At 49.8% G+C, this 22,548-nt stretch overlaps 1 protein-coding gene across 1 annotated transcript in view; it reads right to left on the reverse strand.

The window, feature by feature from the left end:
* GABBR2 (gamma-aminobutyric acid type B receptor subunit 2) overlaps positions 1-22,548 on the reverse strand; it is a 343,177-nt gene that overhangs the window by 154,808 nt on the left and 165,821 nt on the right. The window contains exons 4-5 of the mRNA XM_028108852.2: positions 16,663-16,764; positions 3,338-3,403 (exon numbers count right to left, since the gene is read on the reverse strand). Of these exons, the coding sequence (XP_027964653.1) occupies positions 3,338-3,403; positions 16,663-16,764 (168 nt within the window). The remainder of the gene's footprint in view (positions 1-3,337; positions 3,404-16,662; positions 16,765-22,548) is intronic.

Genomic DNA, 22,548 nt, shown 5'->3' on the forward strand with positions numbered 1-22,548 from the left:
GTGATCTGAGGACCTGTGGCCACCGGTGGGCCCTGCCATGTGGCGACGGGCAGTCCTGAGCTCACCTTCTTCAGTCTCAGGGACTGCTTTGGTTCTTATTAGTTGCTGACAGGTAACCATGACATGAATTATTTTTAAAAATCCAGTTTCCTCTTTTTATTATGTTTCCTTTCGCCTCCTCCCCTTTCCATTAAAGAAAGGACATTTCCCTTTTCCTATTATGGTCACACCAATGAGAGTAATAAATCCTCACATCAAGAAGGCAGTTCACGGTTGGGATGATGGTCTCCTTTCGGGGCCTTATTTAAGCCTCTTGCCAACCCCGTGAGGCCGATGGGGCAAGGACTGCTGCTTCCATTGTAGAGGTGAGGCAGCTGGAGACCAGAGGTGTAAGGTGACCCGCCTGAGGTCACACAGCTGGTGGAGCTAAAACCAGAACCCAGGCCAGAGTGCTTGAGAATTTAGAATAGACCCCCGAGGGGGGAGGACGAGACAAAAGCGACGGAGACATGCTCGTTCTGTGCTGAAGCCCAAATGAACATTTTGCCACAGGGCTATAAATAGGTCTTGCATTTGCTGGAGTCTGCTCTTCCATTGGGTGGCGGTTCCAGTCTCAAGAACACAGCAACACGCTGCAAACTTTGCACTGCGGCATTTGGATGGCAAAGACACGGCTGTTTCCACCGGATCTGCACTCTGACCCCGACGAGGACAGGAAGGCTCTTTCACAGGGGTCTCCGCTCTGAGCAGCCCCTCCCCCTGTCACACGCCAGTCTTGATCCAGTAGGAAGACACGGAGCAGACTCTCCTCAGGATCCTCCAGACCTGCCAGAAGAATTCCTTCCTAACCACGTAAGAGGGCAGATTGCTTCCGAGGGTCTCAAATAAACACCCAACAAAAAAACCTGCAAGGAATTTCTCAACAACCAAAGCCACCCGCAGACTCTAAGAGGAAGCCCATTGCAAAATGTCCGCCGTCCAACAAGAGCAAAGTAGAATGAGGAGGTGGATGGTGTCCCACACCATGTGGAAGGCAGGCAGCCTGGGGCTTTGGGTCGAGAGGAAGACAGCCAGCCTGTCTGTTCTGAAGCAGAAACCATGGCTGGAAATGCCATTTGGAAAAGAATCCCAGTGCATGGCACAGAGTGGAATTACAGCCACGCCCCCACCTGGGTTTGGCTCAGAGCGGAGCATGAGGTCTGTCTCCAGTGCTTGTAAAAGGGAGATGGCCAGCGACCAGTGTGGTGCCTTCATGGATCATGTTTATTGATTTATTTCTCCTGGAGGTATGACCCACCATGCACCAGCTGCTTGCAAGGCCTTGGGGATATGGTGAAGGGTGGGGAAGGAGAGGGATAAAATCCAGTTTCTTCCCCCAAAGAGATCCCATTCTCCAATATGGGGCATTATTTTCCTTTTTATTTTTTTTTAAAGATTTTATTTATTTATTTGACACAGAGAGAGAGAGAGTGAAAGAGGGAACACAAGCAGGGGGAGTAGGAGAGGGAGAAGCAGGCTTCCCGCTGAGGAAGGAGCCCGATGTGGGGCTCGATCCCAGGACCCTCGGATCATGACCTGAGCTGAAGGCAGACACTTAATGACAAAGCCATCCAGGCGCCCCTATTATCCTTTTTAAAATGGGAAAATGGGCCACTTCAGGACTTCAGATGGTAATGTGCAAGGTTTTATGATAAAGGTTTATGAGTAAAACTTTATGAGCAAGGTTTTGAAGTAAAATGTATTAAATCCATTTGCTCCATTTTTTCAATTTTTCTCATGTTCATCCTTAGATTTTCATAGGGAAAGATCCCTTGCTCCCCTTAACTGGAGCAGAGGATGCTTCATACCATCTTGTAAAGACCATCAGATAGGAAACTCACCAGCCCAGCAGTGGTCCATTCCATTCTCACACACCTGAGACTTTACATAAATAAACAAAAAAAGACCACGGACATTTACCGAGGGCTCACTATCCATCAGGCACCGTGCAGTGTTTCTGTTCATTCAATCTCCACAACAATCCTAGGAGACTGGTACTATTATCATCCCCACTTTACAGATGAGAAAACAGAGGCTCCAGAAGTGTCAACAACAAGTCCAAATTCAGCAACTAAGCAGCAGACTGGCTCCTGAGCTCCCAACTCCATCCAGGATCCCCAGTAAATCGAGAGATGATCAGGCAGTTCTCGTTTTGTTCTTGAGCCTTTGGGATAAAACAGCCCCGTGTGACTGTGGCTTCCGGTCACCGTTCTGTCCTCACTCCTGGTGTGCTTTGAGTTCCTGCATCTCTCTGGAAATGGGTAGCAGGAGCTGAGAAGGATACCCCAGGCAGTGTCTCTCCAGCAGACAGCAGAGGGACCACCTTCCCTGGGTGTGGACATAAGGCCGGAGGTCCCCTTGGCTCCTCGGAGTTATGCTTACCTTGGTGACTCACCACCAACCCTGAAGTCAACCAAGACCCTAAAGTCTGTTCTGTTCTAAATGCACAGTCCTCCTCAGCTATGCCTCTGTCACCTTGGACACAGGCAGCTTGATTTGTTCTAATGTAACCTTCTATTAGGCTATGAGATTTAACCTTCTTAGATTGAAGCAAACATTCCAGCCTGTTAGGGTTCTTTGCAACCTTGGATCTGTTTCCAATAGATTTCACAACTTCCAAATTGATAGAACAGTACTTAGATAGAACATCATGTGGAAAGAAGTTGATTGGACCGGGAATCAGGTGATGCGGATGGAGCCTTGGCTCAGCAACGAGCTGGGCCTCTATTTCCTTATCTATAAAGTGGGATAATGATAGTTGTGAGTGTGTCACAGGTTTATTGAAAAGATGAAACGAGATAAGGTATAAAAAGGTACTTTGTCGCCCATCACACTCCAGACAATTGTAAAGAATTCAGGGGTAGATACTGAACAGTTGAGAGATCGTTCTAAAGTTGAGACTCCGAGCCCTGCTCCGGGGCCGGGAGGGGGTCTGAGGCACCTCAGCCTGGCCAGGATGTCTGGCCCCTCCCACCCTGCCGTTCACACGGCCCTGCCCCCATCAAGCATGGCTGAGAAGACGGGCAGGGCATTAGCCGACAGGGCTTAGACAGGGCACTGGAGGGGAGGTTGGGCCAGCTGAGGTCCCTAGTTCCTCCCACGACTGCACTGTTCTGAGAGTTTAGCTGGGAGTTTAGCTCCCTGCAAAGAGGAAAGAGCAGTGACCATAACACTTCTGCTTCCAACAGCCCGGACTCCAGTCCTATATCCCGCTCAGACCAGGCGGTGAGAATGAGTCTGAGAAACAGCTTCGTGAAACTCCCCACGGACACAGTGACATGACCAAAGTTTTACTTACACAACAGAACACTTTTGCTGCCATATTCTGGTCAAACTGGCCGAGGATGATCCTCACGTCATTGCCCTGTGGATAGAAGGACATGTGTGTGAAGGAGAGTAGATGCCAGGCACACTTGGGGGCTTGAGGCCACGGGCAGAGAATATTGGTGCACCCCCAGCTCTCCAGCCAAGAGCCCTGCCCTCTCACCCCAGCCCAGCCTGGATGCTCTGGCCCTCTCTGGGGCCAGCTTTCCCTCAGCTCCTGCTGCCCTCCCTGGTCTCCACGGCACGCCCTGGGACAAATCTGCACGGGCTGGAGGCTTTATAAAGCTGGCAGCTCTCAGCGGTCCCAGCAGCATCCCTGATTCCTCCAACAAGGGCAGGCCAACCCTACAGGGCACTGAGACAGCGTCTAATCTTCTTCCTCCCTTGACACACAGGGAAACTGAGGCCGGAGGAGAGAAAGGAGCTTCCAAGGTCCCCAGGGGAGTTGGTGGCTGAAATAAGACTGCAGGGCCCCCACCCTCCCCCCTAGTATTCTAGACTTTTCTATACCTTCCTGGAACCCACAAGGCTTCCCAATTAAGAAGTTTCAGGGTCTCTTTGAGTTCTGAGCTTTGTTCAAATCTCAGCTCCACCCATAAGCCTCAGGGCGCCTCAGGTGGCTCCTATATGCATCTTAGCCTCTATTGCCTCACCTGTGGAAAGTGGAAAACGGCAGTACCTACCTTCCGGGAGGACTCCCTGAGATGACCCACATAAACTGCTTCACACAGTTCCCGGCACATGGCGAATGCCCAATAAGTGCTAGCTAGTATTAGGATTTTATAACCTCCTCCCAACCCATTTTTAACTCCCAGAAAAACTTATACTTGAAAACTCTATAAATAGGACTGCACTTATTATCTTCATGTGTGCCTTGCACAACAGCTCCTGTGACTCATTTATTCATTCAACAAACATTTACTGGGCGTTTGCCTAAGGCTCCCTCCTGGGTCAGGTAAGGGCCCCTTGGTGCTCTCTGGGGGACAGGGATCCAGGCAGGGCCCTGCCCCATCAAGAACAGGCTACAGGAAGATGTGCCAGGCAGCCTGCAGGAGACCAGCTGGGGCCCTGGCCCACTGGCCTGCTCCCCACCCCAGTCACTTCCTGCCCTCCGCCCTGAGGCTCAGGCTTGCAGGTGGTGCCACCTTCCTGCCTCTCCAGCAGGCCTCAAGGCCCTTTGATGCATAAAGAAGAGAAACATGCCTTTAAAGATCAGTTTTTAGCATCTTTCAAAATTGGAAAGTGCTGACTGGGAGGCCATTTTACTCATCATGTACTTTAGCAAAATAAAAAAGGCTTGGATTCTAAAATCATCCTTCGTTTGCAAGCAAGAATGGAAAGAAGAGGGGGAAAAAAAAAACCTTGCTCTGAAAGGACTTTAAAAGATCGTTAACAGAGCAGTTGAAGGAAGGCAAGCCTTTGTCATCACCATGTCTACAATGCTATAAAAAGTTCTAAGCTGCTTCCGTTCTGTGGACAATGCTCTCAGGCACACCCCAGGGTTTTTTCTGCTTGTTTGTTGAAATCTTTTAGACTTCTTTGCTGCTAAGAGTATTCATCCAGCCAGCCAGCAAACACTTACTGAGCATCTACTTTGTGCCAAGCTCTGTGTTGCTAAACATGGTATAGTAAAAATAGCTTATTGGGTTTTAGAGTTAGGGGGACCTCAGTTCAAATCCCAGCTCTACCACTGACCAGCTGTGTGACCTTGAGTCTTAATCCCCTGGAGCCTCAATTTTCTCACCATTGAAAGAGGGATAATCCAACCTACCTTGCCGGGGGGCCCTAGGATTCATACTAAGGAAACCCAGCCATTGGCTTCCATGATGCTTCCTTCCTGGCTCTTTCCTACCTCTAGTCCCTCCTGCTGACTGAGTCAGCTCATCATCTTTCTGCACGTTCCTAAATGCTGGTGTTCTACACAGTTCTGCCCTTAGCTCTGTGTCCTCATCACTCTCCTGGGCAGCCTCATTCAAGACCCCGGCCACAACTGCCCGCTGTGTGCTATGGAGGCCCGATCACTCTCCCCATGCCCAACTTTTCTCTAGCTGCCCCTGGATCCCTCCACTTGGATTCTCCCACGTACCTCAAGCTCAGCACATCCCAAGCTGAACTCATCATCTTTGCCAAGGAGCCCTTCCCCCCTCCTGCGTGGTCCATTTCTGAGAACAGTGTCGCCAACCTCCCACCCACCCAGGTTCACCTGCCTCCCTCCAAGCCCTAACCAGGACCCACCCACTGGTTCTGCCTGCCCACCAGTGCCAAATCACCCCCAACCCTGCAGCTTCACCTCGCTGGGTGTAGCCACCATCATTCGTCCTCGGTGAAATACAACTGCCTCCTGGCTGGATCCCCACCCTTAGTCCTGCTCCATCCACCCTGCTCTCCACAGAGCGGATTAAGGAATCATTCCAAGATTCAAATGTGGTTGTGTAAAATCTTTCCATGGCTCCCTGAGCTTTCCAGGTCAACTGAGCTCCTGAGTAGGACATTCGAGATGCTTTACCAGCCAGCTCCTGCTCAGTCCTTGCCAGTCTTGCAGGGCATGAGAATGAGCTACCTGTAGTTCTCTAAAAGAGGTCTGCCACTTACATACTCCTTCACTGGCTCATTCCCCCACCTGCTCCCCTCTTGCTTTCTGCAAGCTCGTCCATCTTAAAGGCCCTTCCCTCTCACCTCTGCCTGGAGAGCTGCCACTCACCCTTCATGCTTTAGCTCAGGCACCCCTACTCTGAGAAACCATCTGTGTCCTCTGAGGTGCTCATTTGCTCCTCTGTGGGCCCCAGAGCACTCTGTGCTTCCCTCTATCATGGCACAAGTCCACTTGCTTATCTGTCTTCTCTGCTGGACTGAGAGTAACTTGATTCATCTCTGGGTCCCCAGGTCAGGGGGCCAAGGCATGACATATATATCAACCGTAGGCATTGAATGCACGATTAAGTGAGCGAATGCTCTGTGAAGTACCAAGAGCAGTGCCTGGCCTGCATTCCTTATTCAGTAACTGGTAGCTATGATCACCACTGCACTGATATCCTGCTAGCCTAGAGCCTCGGCACTCGCTGGGTTCACCATGTCCATTTCTTGAATGCACTGAGGAGCCCACATCTTCATGGCTGACCACCTGACCACCTGCAGATAGATAAATAACCAGCTCTATCACTTGTGGACCATTTGGTGTCTCTGTTGCCATGACAACCAAGTCGCACGGACCATTTGGTGCTATGCTCCCAGACTGTTAGAATCGGGCGGATCCGAAGGGATCACTGATCTAGTGAGCCCCTTCCTAGAGAGTCAAAAGGCTTCCCCCAACACTGCCCAGCGGAACCAGTGCTCTCACCTTGGTGGCCCTCTGACCATCAAAGGACCCTGGAGAAAGATCCTGGCCAGAGCCAGGTTCTGCCCACGGCAGGGAGCGACCCACACCCACTCTGATTCCAGCCAGTGAGAGGCAGCAAGATGCTGCAGTGTCTGGGAGGGAAGAGCCAGCACCCAGTGCAGCTCCCAGAGAGGGAAGGGCGTTCAAGATGGACGAGATGGAATCCCGTGTGGGGAGTGGACAAAGGGAGATGGAACTGGCTTGGGATGCTTAGCAGGAGCCTTGAGAGCGGTAGAAAGAACTGGAAGGGCTTCTCAAAATGGGATATGTTGTCCTCCTGGAGCATGAGTTTTCCTGAGAGTATGAAAAGCATGGATATACCTCGTTCTTCTTTCCAGAGTAGCAATTTATTGGAAGATTCAGGGGCGAGGGGAAAGGTTTTGGATTCTGGGAGTCTTTTTCTTTCTTTTTAAATAAAGATTATTTATTTATTTATGAGAGAGAGAGAGAGAGAGAGAGAGAGAGAGAGCAGGAAGGAGGGGCAGAGGGAGAGGGAATCTTTTTTTAAAGATTTATTTATTTATTTGTGAGAGAGAGAGAGAAATAGAGAGAGAGAGAGTGAGCAGGGGGAGAGAGACTCTCAAGCAGACCGCACGCGGAGCATGGAGCCAGATGTGGGGCTCGATCTCAGGCCCCTGAGATCATGACCTGAGCTGAAACCAAGAGTCAGATGCTCAACCGACTGCCACCCAAGCGTCCCTGGATTTCCGGAGTCTTAAAAGTTTTTAACACATGCGTCCTCTCACAAAAGTTCCAGAACCACGCTGTTCAATGTTATGTAACTTGTATCTTTCCCTGAAAATCTGTAAAGTAGAAAGAGAAATTTTGTCTCGACAGTGGTTCCTGCTCCTGGCCACACATCCATGTCCCTGCCAGGGGTCTGAGCACTTACTCCTTTGCTGTGGAAAGGACTCTGGGGCAGTGTGAAGAGAACAGGGGGTAGGGGAAGAGAGCCCTGAACGTCCCTGAGGCTAAGAGCGACAGAACAGAATTGGGATGGTACAGAGAATCCGGAATGTGGCACAGGGAAGGGTCCAAAATTCCTGTGCCCTTCCACAGACTCTTGATTCTGCAGGGGGCCACCTGGAGCAAAAGGTGACCTGAGGTGGGACAAAGGACACCTCGTACTCACCTGGCTAGATCCATGTGTAGACCACACAGAGGCCTGTGTTCACAAGAGGCCTCGCCTACAGGGAAGGGGCAGACACAGGAGGAAACAACGATGGGGTGGGAGGTCCAAACCTGGACGGATTTCCTTCCCTCCTTCCTGGTCCTTCTCATCTCTTGCCTAGAGCCTCTTTGTCTCTGGGACACTTAAAGTGAGCTAAGATCACACACACACAAAAGGGACACGTCAGAAACATGACCCAATTCAAAAACTTTTGTGTATAACCCCCAGGTTGCAGGGGATCTTAGCAAATAAAAAGCAAGGACAGTTCCCGAGCTCCTTCTAGCTGTGGGACTAAGGAGTGCATCAGCCCCGCCCAAAGAGAGAGGTGTTATTATTACATCCACTCCAGAAAGTTTCACGAGCGAGCTGAGCCCCAAAGAATGAAGGAAGTTTCGCAAGTGCGGCACACTGCCGGCCCTACTGGTTCCTGCGCTCAGGACCGGGGCATCCATCCCCGTGCAGGGAGGGTGGGCTGCTTCCAGCTCACCCCCCTCTCTCGACAACTGCCCACAGTGAAGGGACTTCATGAGGTGCCCCACATCCTGCAGCACCCAGTGACCGACTCCCTGAAAGGCGGGGCCAGCTCTGTGGGGCAGGCTGTGTTCCAGGCAATCCCGCCAAGACTGCATTCTGGCCCGGCTCCCCTCTTGCCTTATCCTGCATCTCTCTCCCTTCTCCGGAGCGCGCTCTCAATAAATCACTTTCACCAGACTCTCGGGCTCTTGTTTCTAGGGAGTTCAGCCTAAGACACGAGGCCCCATAGGTAGGAGGTGGTGGCGCTTGGCCTCCACCCCGGGTCGGCCTGGTCCCAGAGCCTGAGCACTCGACTGCTCAGCCCTACGTATTGCCTCCCTGGCTGAGAAAATACCCAGTTTGTGGCAATAGCTCGCGGAGGAAAGTGGCGTAGCCTTGGACGTGAAAGCAGTGCAACAGCCGGTGTGATCCTGAGACACTGAAATAGCTGGTGGGCATTGAAAAGAGCAGGCGAGCAGAAGCCACGCCATCCTGCCTTCCCTGTGGCAGGAGCGTGGGATCCTGCTAGAACGGAAGGTCAACTGGACACTGACCTCTGCATTACCTGGCCTCTTCTGCCACCCGTGCATCCGGCTTGGTCCACCTGCAATCGCTCCCTGATTTCCCAGGTGCCCAGTCCCACAGACCCACTGGGCTGCTGGAAAATCAGATAAAACTGTGTGCAGTGCTGTTGGAAGGGAGGCTGAGCTTTAGAGGCTGGCCATGATGGGGCTGGGGGCTGGCCTGATCAGGGCCAGTGGGCACTGGGGAAGGGGTCTGGAACCCAGGCCCACTCCTGCCCCCTGACTCCGGCCGTGAGACCTGGGGTAAGTCCAGCAGGGTTAGCCTAGACACTTCCCAAAGTCCCTCCTGGCCCGGACACACTGTTCCATACCCAGAATGAGTACTTTCATTTAGTTGAAGTTAGTTTTTCTTAGACATTTTTTTTCCTTACCAGAAATATGCCTAAATTTAGGCAAGGAAGCAGGAGACCTCTATTCTTTTGTTGCTGTTGTTACATTGATCTTTTTATTCTGATTAGCCCTCCCGTTTATTTTTCATTTTTATCTATCTGTCCGCCTATTTATTGGAGTGTAGTTGACATAAAACGTTACATTAGTTTAAGATGTACAACATAGTGATTGGACAAGTCTATACCTTAAGGAGACATATATTCTTTTTTAATTTTTTATTTTTATTTTTAAGATTTTATGTATTTGTCAGAGAGAGAGAGAGCACATGCAGGGGGAGCTGCAGGCAGAGAGGGAAGCAAACTCCCCACCAAGCAAGGAGCCCGACACGGAGCTTGATCCCAGGACCCTGGGATCATGACCTGAGCCGAAGGCAGATGCTCAACCAACTGAGCCACCCAGGCATCCCAAGGAGACATATGTTCTTAAAGAAGGAAGTGAAGAAGGAATAACCCATAGCATGCCACTTCTGTAAAGTTTATTATTTTATCTTAAAAACTCAAGTATATTTAGCATTCCAATAACATATCTATGTTTATCTTAAGATAAAAATAATGCTTTTCTTCCCATGTTTCTGAGCAAAACTGGCCCGCTGGGAAGATGGATGATGTTTATTCTGTAGCTTTGCATCCCCCTGGGGTGCCTGTGTGAAATGTAGTTTCCGGCAGTCAAGCAGGCTCCTGGCCTGTGGGGTCAGGGGGCAGCTCCCACGAGGCCTCTCACATGTAGCAAAGGGGGCAGCAGTCCACCTGAAGGCCTATTTTTGTGGTCTTCCTATGATACGCAGACTGAGGCCCCCCACCCCCAAATGTCCTCTTTCCTAATCTCCAGAACCCAAGAATATGCTCCGTGACATGGCCAGAGGGAATGAACACTGCAGATGGAATTAAGGTTGCTCATCGGCTGCTTTATAAATTAGGGAGATTGTCCTGGAATCTGAATCCTGAATGATGGGTTGGGGGTGCTGCTCCAGGGAAGATAGATAAAGCAAATAAAACAAAACAGAGCATCTGAAGCCGGGCACTCTCCCCCACGGGGCCCAATGCTTCGAGCAGGCACCCTGGAAATAGCCAGGGGCAGCCTCCGCCCCCGCCCCCCCCCCCCCCCCCCCCAGCATGGCAACAGTTCACTTGCAAGCCCCGGCGTTTGGAACAGGCCTGGAAGGAGCTGAGAGGCCTCGGGTCTGCGTCACACAGAGATGGTTTCATTTCTTGACTTCCTTGCGGCAAACTTTGGTACGTATCTGCTAAATCAACCTGATGAATTTCACGATTTGGTTCCTCTGTGCTTTTGTGTATTTTCGCCTGGGTGATCTGTCCAAGACTGAGAGTGTTATGGCTCCCAGGGCTGTTGTGTTTCTGTCAATTCTCCTTTGTATTTTAACAGGCTTTTCTTTATATATTTCAATGAGATGCAATTTACAGCAATAATGGTCCATGAGTGTGTTATTCTCACAGTGAATGGGACCCCTATCTATAGAGAATGATTCTCCTTCATCACAGCTGGTACCTTGAACTCCCTTTGGTCTCATATGAACACTGGGGTTCTTGCTTGGTTTGGTTTGCTTGATCTACCTGTGCCCGACATTTTACCTTTGACCTTTCTGGGTCATTTTCTCTGTTGTCAATAGCTGTAGTCGGTTCTTGAAAAACATAATTCTCAAAGTCTTTGCCTTTTAATAGGGAGATGGGCCCATTTGAATTTATGGTCAGAATGGCTCTATTTGGTCTGCAATTATATGTTATGCTTTCCGGTTTTCAATATGTGGACTAAAATTTCCCTGCTTCTACCTTCTCTGCCAAAAGCTTTAGGGTTCTGTTTGCATTGTAGTGTATTTACCATCAAGTTATTCAAAGCCTTCTTTAGCATGTATGTTTATTTAGGAAACTCATGAGCAAGGTGGGCTCTGCTGAGTCCCTCTTTTACTTAAGACCAGGAGGTTCCCACCCATATGTTTTACTCACCCCCTTTTCGGGGCTCTGTGAATGGAATTTGGATTTTTCTATCTCAGTTATTGTTATTAAAGTATCTATTTTTGCACCCTATGTATATGTACATTTGCTTTCAAAACGAACTTCTGCATCTGTGTACAATTTTGTAACGATGATTTGGACTGAGCTCTCTGACCACGGGTTGCATTGGCCCCTGCTCAGCCGTCTCCAACACGACCTGCTCTGAAGTTTGCCATCGTTCTCGGCTGAGCTGATGTAGGACTTCAAGGATTAACTCCAAGAAGGGCACCTGGCTAGGACCTGAGCCACACGCATGGGGAGGATGTCTCCCAGCTGCTCCATTGTCTCTGGGCTTGAAAGCTGCAGAGGAGTTGAAGTGGCCTGGTTTTTGCACCTTTGTGGGAAATTTGCTTTTTTCTGGCCTAGATACTTATAGATTTTTTCCCCCTTTATGTTTGTACTTCAGAGATTTTGCCAAAATGTGTCTTGGTATGACTCTCTTTTCACCAATTTTGCTAGAATGTGGAAAGGCCAGCTAGACCATGCATGTAACAGTGTGCACATTTCCTTTATGAAATTGTTGATCTTGTAGTTCCAAAATGGTTGACTGTTAGCAATTCTGTCCGTCCCATCTAGCAGGACTCTCTTTAGCCCACTTAAGTGCCTCCTTTTTTAAAAATAAACTTCTTATTTGAGATAAGTTTTAGATTTACAGAAAAGTGACAAAGAAAGTTGCCCTATGTTCCTCACCCAGCTTCCCCTATTATTAATATTTTATGTTAGTGTGGTACATTTGATACAATTAATGAATCAATATTGATTATTATTAGCTAACGTCCATACTTAATTCAGATTTCCTTAGTTTTTTGTTTTTTTTTTTCTCTAATGTTCTTGCTCTATTCCTGGATCACATGCAGAGTACCACATTATATTTAGTTGTCATGTCTACGTAGGCTCCTTTTGACTCAGACGTTCCTTATTTTTGAAGACCTAGACAGTTTTGAGTAGTATCTGGAAAATGGCCTTCACCTGGAATTTGACGTTTTCCTCATGCTTAGGCTTAGGGCATGGGTTTTGGGAAGGAAGGCCACAGAGGTAAACTGGCCTTCTCACCCCCTCATATCAAGGGTGCCTCCTATCAGTGTGACTTATCACTGTTGATGTTGACCTTGGTCACCTGGCTGAGGTCGTGTTTGTCTGATTTCTCCACCATCAAGCTACTCTTCTCCCCCCTTTCCTCACTGTGCTCTTTGGAAGGAAGTCACTTAAGAAGTGGTTCGTCCTGCTCTACCTCCATGAGCATGAAATATCTACATAAATTATTTGGGATTCTTCTGTATAGGAGATTTATCTGTTCTTTCCCATTTATTTATTCACAGCAGCACAGACACACGGATATTTATTTTTATACACTGGGTTATAATCCAATACTATTTTATTTTGTTGCTGACATGGTCCCAGCTTTGGCCACTGGGAGCTCTTTCAATTGGGCTCGGACACCCTCCCATGAGTGTGTGTTGTTGCTGTTTTGAATACTCCCTTACTTTTCTGGCACTAAAAGATGCTCCTGGATCATCTTGCATATGTCCTGCCCCAGTCCCAGAGTCAGCCGTCTCTCCAAGGAGTCCTGGATCCTTTTTATGGAGAATGGGTATTAGAAACCAAGACCTGGGTGCGAGGAATGCTTGTTGCTACTACGGTGTCTGTTTGGCTTTGATTTTGGCTCCGTCTCATCCATCCTCATTTCCCCTTAGGATCTCCCTTCCCCAGTGTCCCTGTTACTTCTTCCCTCATTAGACTGACCACTTTCACCACTTCCTCTGAATTCGGGGAAATATCTCAAGTTTGTCCTTCACACTTGGCACTAACTCTGCTCTCTAATACCGCCAATGCAGATTCTAGTTCTGCTCTTTGGTATTTAATTTTCTTCCCCGTCCTCTGTACCTCCTTCTCTATCCCACTCCACAGTGAACCAGAGATTTGCTTTTTCTCTGAGCTTTCCAGAAGTTACTTTACTTTATTCCCGAATATTCCATCCTTGTGTTCTCTGTTGGCTTTGTCTGTCCAGACTTGGTATTTTATTTACACACACTCAAATTAATTCGATTCTGGGTGATGGGGAATGACACAGTGAGCGCAGCAGACAGAAACTCCTGCCTCCCAGATCTTAGGTTCCAGCGGGAGGAGACAGATGATAAAACAACTAGACAAAATGGGCAGTAGGTCGGATGTTGTGAAGGGCTGAATGGTATCCTCCAGAGATATGCTAACTCCCAATACCTTAGAATGTGACATTACTTGAAAACAAGGTCACTACAGATGTAATTAGTGAAGATGAGGTCATACTGGAGTAGGGCAGACTTGTAATCCAACACGACTAGTGTCCTAATAAGAAGATGATGTGAAGAGAAAGGGGAAAATGCCCTATGAAGTAGGGATTGGGGTTATGCGGCTGCAAGCCAAGGAACTCCAAGGATTGTTGGCAACACCAGAAGCTAAGAGAAAGGCAGGGGAGAGCCCCAGAGCCCTCTAGAGAGCATGGCCTTGCCAACACCTTGACCTTGGACTTCCAGCTTCCAGAATGTAAGAGAATACATTTCTGTTGCTTGAAGTCACATAGTTTGTGGTACTTTGTTACAGCAACTCTTGGAAATGAATACAGACATCCATCAGTGAAAAAGAGCAAATCAGCATAAGGTGGGCAAGGATTTAACTTTCTTTCTTTCTTTCTTTTCTTTCTTTCTTTCTTTCTTTCTTTCTTTCTTTCTTTCTTTCTTTCTTTCTTTCTTTCTTTCTTTCTTTCTTTCTTTCTTTTTCTTTCTTTCTTTCTTTCTTTCTTTCTTTCTTTCTTTCTTTCTTTCTTTCTTTCTTTCTTTCTTTCTTTCTTTCTTTCTTTCTTCCTTCCTTCCTTCCTTCCTTCCTTCCTTCTTTCCTTTTCTTTTCTTTCTTTTTAAGATTTTATTTACTTGTTTGACAGAGAGAGAGAGCGCGCGCGCAAGAGAGAGAGCACAAGCAGGGGGAGCAGCAGAGGAAGTGGGAGAAGCAGGCTTCCTGTGGAGCAGGGAGACAGATGCAGGGCTCGATCCCACGACCCTGGGATCATGACCTGAGCTGAAGGCAGACGCTTAACTGACTGACACACCCAGGCACCCCAAGAATTTAACTTTTAAATGAAGCATTCAGGGAAAACCTGTGGAAAAAGTGAACAACTGAGCAAGGAGGAGAAGAAGGCTGGAGAAGGAGCCGTGCAGGTCTGTGAGGGAGAAGTGCTTCCCCCACAAGGACTCCTTCGCCAACAGACAGACTGGGCTCTGCTCCCCCAGCTTATGTGATGTTGGAATCCTTTCTGGGCCCTGCAGCTGTGTGGGGCGGTGGAGAGACCTGAGCTGCACTGTCACCCAGATCCAGGCTTGAATCCAGCCCCACCGTTTTCCAGCTGCTTGACTCGGGGTGATCCTTAACCTCTTTGAGCCTCACGTTCCCCATCTGTGACACAGGGATGCAAAAACACCCTCAGTCCCAGGGCTCTGGGTAGGACTGAATGAGCCAGTGCAGGTCAAGGCTCTGCAGCAGGGCCTGGCTCTGGGTCAGGGCACCAGACAGGCAGGCTGCTACTTCCATCATCAGTCCTGTCACTCCTACTTCTGTTGGAGCTAGTTGGTTGAAGAGTAGAGCACCCAGTTCCATCCCTAATTTCTCGCAGGCTCTCAACTAGTGCTTCCGCTCCACACACAAAGGCTCTTTAAACTTGAAAGCCCACATTACTCCGTGGGGCCCCTGCAGCGCAGGAAGAAGCTATTTCAAGTGCCCACCCTGGGGAGATGCTGCCCTGTGTGGCAGGAGGATGTCGGCACAGCATCGGGCTCCTCTCCCCAGCCCCGGCCCCACCCCGGCTGTTCCCTGCAGAGTAAGCACTCCATGGCTCGGGGTCCTATTGGCCCCACACCCCCACTGGACCTTCAGGCCACACAGCCTGGGGGGGAACAGCGTGGGCACATCCGGCCCCAGCTACCTGGGCTGCCAGCAGGCCCTCCCTAGCTACGGTTTCCTTCTATGCACGGGCTCTCAGGGCTGAAATGTCATGCACAGGCATGGTGTCTGCTCCTGAGATTAGGGGACAAACCGCTGGTGCTCTGCTTCCCTTGTTCCCTGGCTCTGGGCCTCAGTCTTCCTGTCTGTGAACTGAGGGCTTTGGAAGACAAGAATTCTAAACGGCCACCTGCTCTGACGGGTGTAACCCGGAACCCGCCCAAGATGGAAGGGGGCATACCAGCAACTGGCATCTGGGGTCTCCATGCCAAAAGCCCAAAATGTGAGCACGAGGGAATGGAAGAGAGGGAAAGAGGAAGGTGATGCTGCTTATAAACTATGGCTGCACCTGCTCATAAACCCCTAGCACCTCCCACTGCCCCCTGGATAAAAGACCAACCTCCTTAGCTCGGCATTCAAGGCTTGTGGAACCTGGCTCCAGGGTCTTTTTTCAGCCCTGACACTCCGGTGCTGGTGGAATTCCTGCTGGTCCCTGGTGCGTGGAGAGCATGGCTGCTCTGCCTTCCTACCTTCCGCCCTCCTTCCCTGCTGGGCACCTGCAGGCCCCCATCCTGCTCATCCTCCCTAGCCAGGTGCAAATGCTCCTCGGGAGCCTTGTCTGAACCCTCTCCCTGGGTGAGGTGAGTCACTTCCTCCCTTTGTTCCCAGGCCCCTCTGTTCCTGATCCCCAGAGAGGTAACTGGCTTCCTCACCAGCCGTGAGCAACGTGAGGACAAGGGCAGGCCTGATGGCGTCTATGGGCCCAGGAGGGGGTCTGGCACAAACCAGCTGGTTGAGAGAGTTTGTGGGCTGAGCAGACAAATGACAGACAGAGACCACTTGCAGCTGGGCAAGCTTCTAGTTGGCCCTTTCCGTTCTTGGACTGAGAGTCCTGAGAGGGGTCGGGAGGGAGCCTGGGCTTTCAGTCCCAACAACTGTACCTCCTTGCTGTGCCTCTGGGCAAGATAATCCCTCCCTCTCAGGCTCTTGACAACTAAGAAGGTAGTAACTCTTGCCCTGCTTGCCTCTTAGGCTCGGTTGAGAGATACAAAATCACTGCGGAAGCTCCGTGTGGCTGTGCACTCGGCAACCAGGCCTCTGGCCACACCTGGCCAAGCCAGGGCGAAGCCAAGGGAAGCCAGCGCCTGGGAGCCTCTCCCCACGCACGAAATGCCAGGACGAGATGAAACAGCCAAACTCGAGGCTATTTCAGAGTCAGGGATATGGGGAAGCCCAGGGTGTGGTGGCCGTCCGTCTGTCCTCCGGGCCACGGCCAGCCGCACCTACCTTAAGCTTTTTGACACTGGTGCAGGGGTCGTTGGAGAAGCTCTCGGTGTCTGAAATCTCGATGTCCTCACCATACAGAACCCCAGTCAGGTCGTTCCTCACCTGTTACAAAGAGAAAGCAGTGGGTGGGTATGCTGGCGGCCACGGGAAGGACAGGAAGGGTCTGTTCAGAGGGGTCAGCCCGGGGAAGCAGCTCAACCGGGCTGGTTTTCTCCATCAACAATGCAAAAGGAGTGATTTTCCCCCTTCATTATAAACCAGACGGCCCTGTGAGGCCTGGGAGATGCACCCATCCCACCGGGCAGGGGACACAGGGGCCCAAGGAGAGCAGACTGGGGTTGCACGGGGGTTTCCTGGGAGGGTCAAGATGGGCATCCTAAACTCTGGCCTTTCATGCTGGTGTTTCTTGGCCCTATCACGCGGTCTCCAAGTTAGACTGTTCACATACACCTCTATTTATATTTTGTATTATTTGTTTGCAATATTATTTCACTTCTAGGATGAAGAAAGAGTAAGACAGACGGTGCAGAATAGAGGAGACAGTAAGGGGGTATGGAACCAGCCTGGGCTGTTACATGTGACTGCTTGTCCACCGACACACAGACGGCTAACATCTATGTGTTTGGAAAGCAGAGGTCTGCAAACTCCAGGGTTCGCCGGGTCCGGCCATTGTGTGAAGCAGTCCGTGTAGAAGGATGTCAGGGAGTGGTGGGGACAGTGGCAAATGGGTGACCCCATGTCCCATCTAAGGTGGCAGCTGCCCCGATCATGCCGTGTCAGAATGCTAGTCCGGGGTCATTAGACCTTCTGATTTGGGGCCAAGAACTCTGAAATCTAGGTTTTTAAAAATATAAGATCCTTTCATAGCTTAAAATGTTGATACGATTCTGAATTATTTAAACACACACACACATACCCCACAAAGTAAGGACCAAACCAAAGAAATGTGAAGTTTGTCCTAGCCTGTGGCCACGGCTGAGCACCCGCTTCAGTAAAAACAACTTAGGTGGGGGGGTAGGGGCCCCGGGTTCTAGGTTCTGCTCTGTCACTGGCTTGCTTGTGACCTTGGCCTTGCTGTGTGACTCTCCTGTCTCAGGACTTCAGTTTCTTCTCCCTTAGGAGAAGATGATCCTTACAAGCACTTCTCGTTCACACGCATTAGGATGGCTATTATCAAAAACCAGGAGACAGCAAGCACTGGCGAAGACGTAGGGGAATGGAACTCCCTGTGCACAAAATGGCGCCGCCACTGTGGGAAACAGTATGGCAGTCCCTCAAACATGAAACATGGAGCACTCTATGAGCCAGCACTCTGCTTCTGTGTATATTCTCAAAAGAACTGAAAACAGGGTCTTCAAGTTGTATTCATATAACCAAGTTCACAGCAGCATTATTCACAAAAGCCAAAAGATGGAAGTAACCCAAAAGTCTATCAGTGGATGAAGGAATGAACACATGTGGTATATACACGCAAGGGAACATTACTCAGCCTTACGACGGAATGAGGGTCTGACCCATGCTAAAACATGGACGAAATGAAAACATTGTATTAAGTGAAAGGAGCCAGACACAAAAGGATAAATATTATAGGATTCTACTTATATGAGAGGTACCTAGAGGAGTTGAATTCATAGAGACAGAAAGTAGACCGGTGGTAATGTGGCGCTGGGGAGGAGGGAATGAGAAGTTAGTGTTTGAGCAGTACGGTGACTGTCTGGAAGGATGAAAAAGATTTGGGGACAGATGGTGGTGCCGGTTGCACAATAGTATGAATGTACTTAATGCCACCGAACTGGACACTTAAAAATGGTTAAAATGGATGGGGATGCCTGGGTGGCTCAGTTGGTTAAGCGTCTGACTCTTGGTTTGGGCTCAGGTCATGATCTCAGGGCCACGGGACTGAGCCCTGCGTAGGGCACGCTTAGTGTGGAGTCTGCTTAAGATTCTTTCTCCCTCTTCCTCTGCCCCTTCCCCACCCCCCCAAAATAAATCTTTAAAACATGGTTACAATGGAAATTTCATGTTATGTATACTTTATCACAGTAAAAAAATTACTTCTTGTTTCAACAATTGGTAGAGTCTTCCAATGTATATATCAAAGTGTTTGGAATAATTTGGCCCTAAATGTTACGGGACAGTCCCTGGGAAGCCACCACAGTGGAAGGGAACCAAGGGGTTTCAGTGGGAACTGCTGTATTTTATTTCTTTAAGACAAATATGACATATATAGAACAAAATGTGAACATCTATTAATTCTGGGTAATGAGTCCATGGGTATTTGCTATTCTGTTTCCTGAAAGCCTGAAATACTCTGTGCTGAATGTTTTGTACAAAGAACGAAGCTGCCGCAGTCAGGGTAAACCCTGTCCATCCTTAGTTTTTACCTCTATTTTGATGGGAGATGGAACCAGTTGATTGGACAAAAGAAGTTGACTCTGGCATTACACTTTATTTCTGTTGCCGCAAATCCTTTTTGGATGCAGGTGGAGCCCCGTTGTTCGTTTTGTGTGTCGGGGGGTGTTGTGGAGCAACAACAATTATTAGACACAGAAAGTGTGCAAAATCACCCCTGTGAGAGGCAATGCGGCTGATGCACACAGCACCCGGCATGCACGGCAGCCCTCGGCTTTCTCGCCACACACACCCGCGGGAACGGTTAGAGCTCTCTTGGGCCTCCGTCTTTGCATCTCTGAAGTGGGCACAAAACAGCGTGTAATTTACAGGGTTGTTTCGGGGCCCAGCAAAAACACTGAGGAGGGGGAATGGCTTTGTAGACTCTCAAGTTCTTTACGAGGCTTAAAAGCTGGAACGATCATGTCCAGGCTTAGGGCAAGGCGTCCAGGCGGTCAGTGGCTTGGGGTGTCGCTCTGTGAATAAGAATGGGCATGAAGGCTGTATATAATTAGGGCAAATAAACTATCTTTTTAGGCAGTCAGAACTCAAAACAAACAAAACTAAAACACCCCTGGAGGTCATCTCACTCTGCCCCTAATTTCACAAATGAGGAAACTGAAGTGTCACGCTTAGTTTTGTGCTTTCTGCGTGCTCCCAGGCTGGCCCTTCTGGGTCGTGCCAGCTGTGGACAGTTCCAGAAGCCTGATGAGCCAGAACAGGTCAGAACAGATGGTGGTACGATCAGCCACCATAATTTTAGCACCAAGAAGTCTGAGCTCCGCTCAAGTATTTATTCTAATGGACCTCTTTAGAGAAAGCAAATGGAGGAATTCAGTAATAAATGGAATTTTCAGGAAACCAAAGCATGGAAAAGAAACAATGGAATTGTTGTAACTCCTAAGGAAAAGGACCCACAACCTCACGTGTGAGATCGGGAGGGCCATTCAGTCCACTGGCCAAAGATGGACATAAATTTGTAAACGCCTATTTTTCCTTCTGGAATTGCAGGTTCTCTTGTTTAATGGGGCCAGTGTCTGGCTATAAACTGCATTTCTGCACAGTGAATCCTAGGTTTTCATTCACCTCCGTTACAAAAGCAGAAATATGTTCTTCTGGGAAAAGAGTAACTCTTAATTTCCAAGAAAATAAAACACACACACACTCTCTCACTCCAGTACAGCCGGTGTCCCATCAGGGGACCTAATATATGCATGGATGGGACAGAGGGGAAGCCTGCCCCATTACCTGGGAAGGACAAGCCAGGACTGCTGGGGGGCGGGGCGAGGGAGTGAGCAGGGTTATGGGCGGGGTCCCCAGTGTGCCAGAAGAAGAATCAGGAGGGGTTGAGTCCTTCAAGGCTGGGGCCCTGGGGCCAGCTCACAGGGCTGAGGTCACAGAGGGGAGAGTTCTCCCTGCTTCCGGAGCTGTGGATCTGAGCCCAGGCTGCTGGAGGAGCTCCCAGGAGCCCACGTCGCTTGATGCCACAGAGACGAACCAGGAGGTCAGAGCCCCAGGAATACATAATCTGGGGTAGGCTTGGAAGCAACAGCTGCTGATTTCCCTCCTCCTGCCTCAAGAAGTGGTACGGTCTGGATATGAGGTTGTGCCAGGAGGCATGTCCCTAAAGCAATGGTTCTCAAATGTGGCCCCCGGATAGTGACATCAGTATCACCTGAGACCTTGTGAGAAATGCAAATTCTCAGGCCCCACCCCGACCTACTGGATCAGACACTGCAGTGGGGTCCAGCCACCCGTGTTTACTCAGCCCTCCAGGTGATTCTGATGCTCGCTCAAGTTTGGAAACCACTGTCCTAAAGGAAGCAGGATAAGTTTTACAAGAACCACTGATCACAGTGTGAACAAATGTTTCCAAGAGCTTGGATATTTCCCCCCCTTGATTAGAAAACCAGAATGTGTTAACTGCGTGAGGCCACTGCCAAAAGGGTGAGCAGGACTGGGAGCCACATTTAGAAGGCATCACATCTAGAATGAAGGAGGGGACAGGCACCCTCTGGTCTGTCCTCTGTCCATGTCAGCTCATACGTGGAACACTGGGCTCAGTTCTGGTTGCCTTTAGGAGGGGGAGTGAGGGGCACCTGGGTGGCTCAGTTGGTTAAGCATCTGCCTTCGGCTCAGGTCATGATCCCAGGGTCCTGGGATCGAGCCCCACATCGGGCTCCCTGCTCCGCGGGGAGCCTGCTTCTCCCCCTCCCTCTGCCTGCCGCTCCCCCTGCTTGTGCTCTTTCTATCTCTGTCAAATAAATAAATAAAATCTTAAAAAAAAAAAGGAGAGAGAGTGACAAAGTGGCTGAAGCTCAGAGGAGAGAGGTGTGGCTCGGACAGGGACCAAGGACCCTTTAGGGAGGCCACGGACTCAGGGGGCTGGGGAGTGTAAAGGTTATAACAGAGGACAACAATGTCTCCTACGGGGTCCCGGGTCGCCTTGGGAATCCAAGATCCAAATCCAAGAATTTCAACATTTAAGCTCAGACTTTAAGCTCTAGGGAAGTTCAACATCTTTTTTTTTTTTTTTTTAATTTATTTTTGACAGAGAGAGAGAGCACAAGCAGAGGAAGCAGCAGGCAGAGGCAGAGGGAGAAGCAGGCTCCCTGCCGAGCAGGGAGCCCGATGCGGGGCTCCATCCCAGGACCCTGGGATCATGACCTGAGCCGAAGGCAGACGCTTAGCCACCCAGGCGCCCGGAAGTTCAACATCTTGAAAGAAGTCAAGAGCTAGGCGGAATCAGCGGCGCTTGGGGAGCCCAGAGCCACGGGGATGGTCCTGCTCAAGGTGAGCAGGCAGAAAACCCCGTCAGGTCCTATCAGCCATCTGAACAGCAGGCCCAGTAGGTATGCACACAGTCTCCCTCCCAGCTGGGTCACGGGGCCGAGGGGGAAGGGGTGATGGGGACTTGTCACTCCAATGAAGCCATCACGCTGGCCTCACTCCTCTAACTGACTGAGGCGTTGGGGACACAGCCCGTCTGTATCCACCCTGTGAGATGGAGGGGGAGAAGCAGACAGGTTGAAGGAGGAAAAGACCAGAGGAATCGGTACGTCAGCTGGCTAGAGATCTTCCTAGATCTCAGGCTCCTAGTCGGGGCTCCTGCTTCAATCCCAGGGCTGGAATTCCATCTGATGCCCAGTCACTGTCAATGGGCTTGACTCTCTTTCTGGACAGTTACCTAGTGCTCTGGTTATTCTAGATTGGGGCCCTGTTTGTTCTTGCCAGTCTCTCTCCTGATTTTTTCATTCTCCCACTCATTCATTCATTCATTCATTCGCTCATTCGCTTGCTCATTCATTCATTCATTCATGATATTGACATCTCTTCTATTCCACGCACCATGTGAGGTAGTACTAGGGCTCTCACAGTGAGCAAAACCATTCACAGTCCTGGGTCTCTATCTAGTAGGGGTGAGGAACATTTGTCAGATGACCACCCTGGTACCTACCAAGACAAGGGAGTACTCTCAAGTTCAAGAGTATGCTC

The sequence above is a fragment of the Eumetopias jubatus genome, unplaced genomic scaffold (genome assembly GCF_037043125.1).
Source record: "Eumetopias jubatus isolate StellerSeaLion01/CBP00866 unplaced genomic scaffold, mEumJub1_p1.0 scaffold_15, whole genome shotgun sequence".
Lineage (NCBI taxonomy): Eukaryota > Metazoa > Chordata > Mammalia > Carnivora > Otariidae > Eumetopias > Eumetopias jubatus.